Source organism: Sarcophilus harrisii, chromosome 1 (genome assembly GCF_902635505.1).
Source record: "Sarcophilus harrisii chromosome 1, mSarHar1.11, whole genome shotgun sequence".
Classification (NCBI taxonomy): domain Eukaryota; kingdom Metazoa; phylum Chordata; class Mammalia; order Dasyuromorphia; family Dasyuridae; genus Sarcophilus; species Sarcophilus harrisii.
In genome coordinates this window covers 43,279,392-43,285,630 of record NC_045426.1, presented here as the reverse complement: position 1 = coordinate 43,285,630, position 6,239 = coordinate 43,279,392, and the positions used below count along the sequence as shown (strand labels likewise).

At 37.4% G+C, this 6,239-nt stretch overlaps 1 protein-coding gene across 1 annotated transcript; it reads right to left on the bottom strand.

The window, feature by feature from the left end:
- Positions 1–4,711: 4,711 nt before the first annotated feature.
- Positions 4,712–5,905, bottom strand: LOC116422527 (proline-rich nuclear receptor coactivator 2-like). The gene has a single exon (XM_031961197.1). The coding sequence runs from the start codon at positions 5,561–5,563 to the stop codon at positions 5,141–5,143; it is 423 nt and encodes a 140-aa protein (XP_031817057.1). The 5' UTR covers positions 5,564–5,905; the 3' UTR covers positions 4,712–5,140.
- Between the last annotated feature and the right edge of the window lie 334 nt (positions 5,906–6,239).

The following is a 6,239-nucleotide window of genomic DNA, read 5'->3' as shown; positions in this document are numbered from 1 at the left end:
AAAAAGGTTTAAACTTGACTAAATCCAACTTAGCAATAATAAGCTGTTCATAAGACATTGTGCAGTTTTGAAAAATTATGTGATCATGTGTAATTCATAAAACTATGCCTTTTTTCATGACATAATATATGAGAGCTCTTTTGGATCTCACAATGATTTCCTTAGTAGGCAGCATGAGTACCATTATACCAATTATATGGATTAAAAAATCTGAGAATCAGACATATATCAATGAGTCAGACATATATCAATGAAGTGCCAGGCAATGTATTAAGGGCTGAGTTTACAAATGCAAATAGAAAAGCAAGTCCTACCCTCAAAGAGCTTATGTTCTAATGAGAGGAGACAATAAATAAAAGGAAGCTAAAAGGGGAGGGGAGAAGAAAAGGTACCCAGTTAAGTGACATGATAGAATTGTAGTCTGGAGAGGACAGATGGCGTGGGCATTTTCCTTACCTGGAGGTCCTTGTAGAAGCCATTTAGTTGGAGGAAAGGGGAAATCTGAATCTGGATTCCATGGCTGGTGTGAGTTTCAGAATGAACATCTGAGCCATAGTGGAGGATGTCTGGAGTGCAGAAGAATGAGAAATGATTCACCTAGGAGTTCTTTTGAGATCTATCTAATCAGAGAGAGGGTATCATCATAGGATCATGGATTTAGAGATAAATGTGGAAGCCATTTAATTAAAAAACCCATCCTCTTATTAAAAAAAATACACAAATAATCCCTTCCCCCCAAAAGTCAAGTATCTTCACCAAAGTCATACATGATATAAGTCATCAAGGTCATATATAAAATAAGTTTGAGCTCATGTCCCCTATCCCTCAATCCCATGTACTTTAATATAAAATATGTCAAAATTGAAAAGGACCAATGGTGGAAGCAATATTTGCCACATAAGCTAGGCTAGTTTGCCTTTTGAAACCATTCTTGAGATTTAATTGGTTGTTGAGGGCTGAAACTCTGGAAAGGTATATTTGAATCAAGGACTGCAGGGTGATTATAGTTAAGTACGTACTCAGTGTGATTGATGGGGTAATAGTTCTCTAGTTAAAGATATACTTAATGAGAAGTAATGATGTAATCACTCTAGTTGACATATACTTAGTGTAATATGGTGATGTAAGGGCTACAATTGGCACATGCCCAGTTGCTGTAGTGATAGGGAACTGGGAGTCTCAGACACAGACACAGAGAAGACTCAGGATTCCATCTTTGACCATCCTCATGGCTCTCTTGCCTTCATCACTTCTCTGCTTAAGATCAAGGCTCGTCCAGAGATCCTCCAGAAAGCTAATCTGGACACAGTAATTGGTCAAGGGGATTAAGCCTTTACATAAGAATGGGGCTTCCTGGTATCCTGCACATTCGATGTCAAAAGCTCCTGCTTTGGGATTCTGACCAGTAGACCAGCATGAACAATACAGAGATAAGGAAGGAAGGCAGTGCTAAACGAATCTCTCTTTCTCTCTCTCTCTCTCTCTCTCTCTCTCTCTCTCTCTCTCTCTCTCTCTCTCTCTTTCTCTTATCAATTCTAATGAACTGAAATTATGGAGAACAGCCACTGGTGGTGACTCCACCCATGTCCACACATCTGAAAGTTGCATTCCTTTCTATAAATCTCACAGAAAGGACTGCTATAAAGAGGTGAAGACTATGTAAGTAGATTTTCTGACAAATTTATAGTAGATGTGGAAAGAAATTAATGTTTTTCCATGTTATATAAAGGTTTTTATTTTCAAAAAAACATGCATAGATAGTTTTCAACATTCATCCTTTCAATACCTTGTGTTCCAAAAGTTTTATCTTCTTCCATTTCCCTACCCCCTTCCCTAAAGAGCAAGCAATCCAATGTACGTTAAACACGTACAATTCTTCTATACAGATTTCCACAATTATCATGCTGCACAAGAAAAATTAGATCACAAAAGAAAAACTGAGGAAGAAAACAAAATGTAAGCAAACAACTACAACAACAACAAAAGTAAAAATACCATGTTCTGATCCACATTCAGTCCCCACAGTCCTCTCTCTGAGTGCAGATGGCTCTCTCCATCACAAGACCATCAGAATTGCTCTGAGTCACCTTGCTGTTGAAAAGAGCTATGTCTATCAGAATTGATCATTGTATAGACTTCTTGTTGCTGTATATAGTGTTCTCTTGGTTCTACTCACTTTACTTAACATCAATTCATGTAAATCTCTCCAGGATTCTCTGAAATCATCCTGCTGATTGTTTCTTATAGAACAATAATATCTCACGACATTCATATAATAAAAAATTTTTTTCAGCCATTCCTCAGCTGATGAAAATGCATTCAGTGTCTAATTCCTTGCCACTAGAAAAAGGGCTGCTACAAACATTTTTACACATAGGGTATTTTTCCCTTTTTATTATTTCTTTGGGATACAGGCCTAGTAAAGACACTGCTGGATGAAAGGGTATACACAGTTTGATAGCCCTTTGGGAATAGTTCCATATTGCTCTCCAGAAAGGTTGAATCAGCTCACAACTCCACAAACAGAAATTAATGTGTTTTAAAGAGTATATAATCTCTCTATAATTCAGATTTTTCCTGATACCGGTACCCATTATCTCTAAATTCACATATGGTTGCTAAAGAACTAATCAGGGATCCTGGGTCATAAATGCCCTTTATGAAATCAGAGGAAAAAGTCCATGGGAAATACTCCATTCTACTTCTACTGCTTGCTCCATAACCTATAAAGTTCACATGCTTCCTCTGAGGCATAAACAACTCAATGAAGCATGGAGACCAGTGAATCATTAAGTTCTGGGCTATTATATCAATTAATTGATGCTTAGTATCTCTTGCTTGATATAGCACAGCTGTATATTTTATGGTCAGTGATGCTATGGTAATTATGGCCAGTGTCGTCATCCCCTAATCCTGTACATCTTGATTTTAGCTTCATTTAAAAATATAATCCCAAATGTTACAGAGTCATTTCCTATTTCTTCAGAAAGTGCACAAATCTTTGATTAATTGAACTAGCCCAGAAGTATATTTTTTTAAAAAAGAAAAATAACTAAGACCAAAGATATAAAACTAGAAAGTTTCTAGAAGCCATCTGGTCAAACTCCTCACAATACAGATGAGAAAACTGAGGCACAAGGAAATTAAGCAGTATTCAAGGCCACCATGACTTTGATTTAGGATACTAATACTTTTAGGGCCATGTACCTTTTGAATGAGAGAGGGTACTTTCTCCCCACAGGGTCATTACAAAGAACTTGTACTATGTCCTGATACCATGAGGTAAAATAATACCTAGAGCCCCCCCTCTCACCAGAAATAGTTCTATTGCTTTGTCCAGGATTAATCTTATTCCCTAATGCCCACAAGGCTGATAGATATTCTGAGGGACTGGTTATCTCTTGTAGTTTAGGCTCTGGTGTTTATTATAAACTAAAATGTATACATTTCCAAATATGAATAACTATAAAGTTTCTTCCCCTACCACAATGTATTATTTAAAAATCTCTTTCATATTTCTCTATAGCCACGAGGCTCCATTCTTCTTAATGACCTGTGACAATAATAAGCTCAAATTCAAAAGCATTTGACCAAGTTGTCTTAGCTCCAAGGAAGATGAGCTTCCAATATTTGAGAATTTCTGCAGTGGTTTGGGCTTAATTTAACATATGGGCCATTTAAATTTAAAATGCTGTAACTTTTTAGTTCTAGCTATTACAGAATCTACAGAATTTATTCCTACTTGGGTTCCTGCACAGTAGGAAGAATATCCAAATTCCCTTTGGTTGTTGTCAGACAAGAAATTGAGATGCAGATTACATGGTCTTGTTATGACAAGAGAGCATAAGGAGATGCGCAAGTTCCCAGCAATCTTTTCTGCTCCTTTGATCCATTCACAATATGTTCCCTTTTCCACTAAAATCATGGCCATGGGTGTGATGAGATCAGGTTAGTTACTTTGTGATTCAGGAGAGAGAAAAAGACAAAGGAACACTATAAGCCAGATTCTTCTTCAACATTTTTTTTGGGGGGAAGGGGTCTAGTATTGTGAGTCCACAGTGAAAGAGCATCCTTTGGATTAACATTCAGAAAATTGTAAACATAATGAAAAGTAAGTTTTTATTGTAATTATGGTTTATCAGTATGAGTGAATAGAATGAATACTTATGACTGAGCATTGGAAATATCTGTGTTAACTGGGTAAGATGATATTTAAGATCTATTTCAGCTCTAAATTCACGGTCTGTTTCATGCTGGGTCTCTCTTTCCTCCTGAACAAAATGAGGGTTAATAATTTTCTCTACAGTATTGTGAATAAGCTCAAATGAGATCAAACATGTAAGGTTCTTTATAAACCAGAAAGTGTGCTATAAATATAAGCTACTATCATCAATATTATTAGGACATGTTACACCATAGAAGAAATCAAAACATTTCAGTTAATAGCATTGAACTTGGAGACAAGAAGATATGGTCAAGTCAACAAATTAACAAGCATTCATTAGATTCCAGCTGTGTGTCAGGCACTATGCTAAGTGCTGGAGACATAATGAGATATAAAAATAATTCTTGACCTTAAGGACTTCATAATTTATAGGGGAGATTGTTGGAATCCTAGTGTCAACTCAACTTGAAACAAGGTGAAAACTCAAGGGTGATGTCAGGGTCCTGGTGTTAACTCAATAGAATTGATACAGTGCTTGTTGGTTCACATTAAATGTTCACTGTACTACTGTTTTTGTCTATAAACATAATACATAAATTTGGCTGAAAAAAGTCCATTAGTCTATACCATAAATCTCCCTTTAAGATTCAAACCATGATTTGAAGTTCAAAACTTGAAAAGTTACTCTTCAATTAAGGATAGCTGACATCAAGCCCAAACATTCTGAATAACTGATTTCAAAGTGCCATCTCCTTAGTCACAAGGCAATGAAGGCACATGCACATGTGAACATACACACAAAACACATAAGCATGATGAAATTTTACATCAAGTATTACCTACTATAATCAGTCAGCTGCTCTATATAGACGAAAGACAAATTCTCTAGCTATATCCAGGAACAAAGTCTGATTCACTCCTATCAAATACCTGAAGTCCTAAACATTTAAACATCAACAATCTGATTATCTCACATCACAACTGGACTTTAAGTAAGGTTTTCATTTGAAAAGTCACTATTTCTTTATCAGAAAAATTCAATGAAACTGTAACCCAGTGACTGGGAGGTTTAGGCAGTACATTTGGTGATGGGGACTCACTAAATTTGGCTCCGGCATAGTTCTGATTAGTTTGAGATTTCAAAAATAAATTGGAACTAGCTAAGCTGGAATTCCAATTTTGATTATTTGGAAAATGCCCATTCTTCCCCCCACTTTGTACAGCCTGCCATGCAGCTGAAGATGAATTAAAGGAATGTCCTCTTTTTTTCTTCTTAGGAACAATCTTCATCTGGGGATTCTGATCCTTGTTCTTTTGCTTATTAAGTTGTTCTTGTTGGTTCTTACTAACATTTCTAGATTGGGAAACTGGAATGTCGAATCTCTCTTCACCACCCATCTCCAGCTTCTATGTCACCTTTCAGTCTGCTTTGCAGACTGTAGGATTTCCACCACTTGTCTTCTCCCCTGCTGGCTGGCCCAGGATAACAATTATTGTTTTCTGCCAGATCTGTTTCTTTGTCTGAGTATGGAAGTTTTAATGGGCTGATCTACCAAGTTCAACATCAGAGTCTCCTCGGCACCCAAGTTGTGGGGGAGAAGTCCTAGCGACTCCAAGCTCTGGGAGACGGCGGTGGTCTCTCCTTAAGAAATGGCGAGTGGGTGGACCAGATCGCACCAAACTAGACCCAAAACAAGAAGACTGGCTGCTTTCACAGTTACCAGAGCTGCCACCTTCCTCTCTGAGGATCCAGGGTTCAAGTCCCTGTTCGGGCACCAAAATGTTGGTGTTTTTTCTTCTAAAATATAAGAGTTCTCTCTGGGGGAGAGGGTATCTCAGGGAGGTTTTTTGGAAGCAGCTTTAGTTTCAGGTGAAATAAATAATTATTCCAAAACTGCAGCCAGCTGATAAAAGTTCAGATCTTTTATTGTGTCCTTCAATTTAGCCTTGTTAGCTCTGGCTATCTCTTTGCTTGGTTCCACAAGCTCTTGCAGCTTTGTCCTTGGCTTCTGCCTCTGCTTTCTTCAGCCTCCAGCCAGCACCAAGTTGGAAGATGCAATGAATCTCTCTTGCC

Coding starts and splice junctions, on each gene's coding strand:
- LOC116422527 (XM_031961197.1), bottom strand. CDS start 5,563: ATGGGTGGTGAAGAGAGATTCGACATTCCAGTTTCCCAATCTAGAAAT.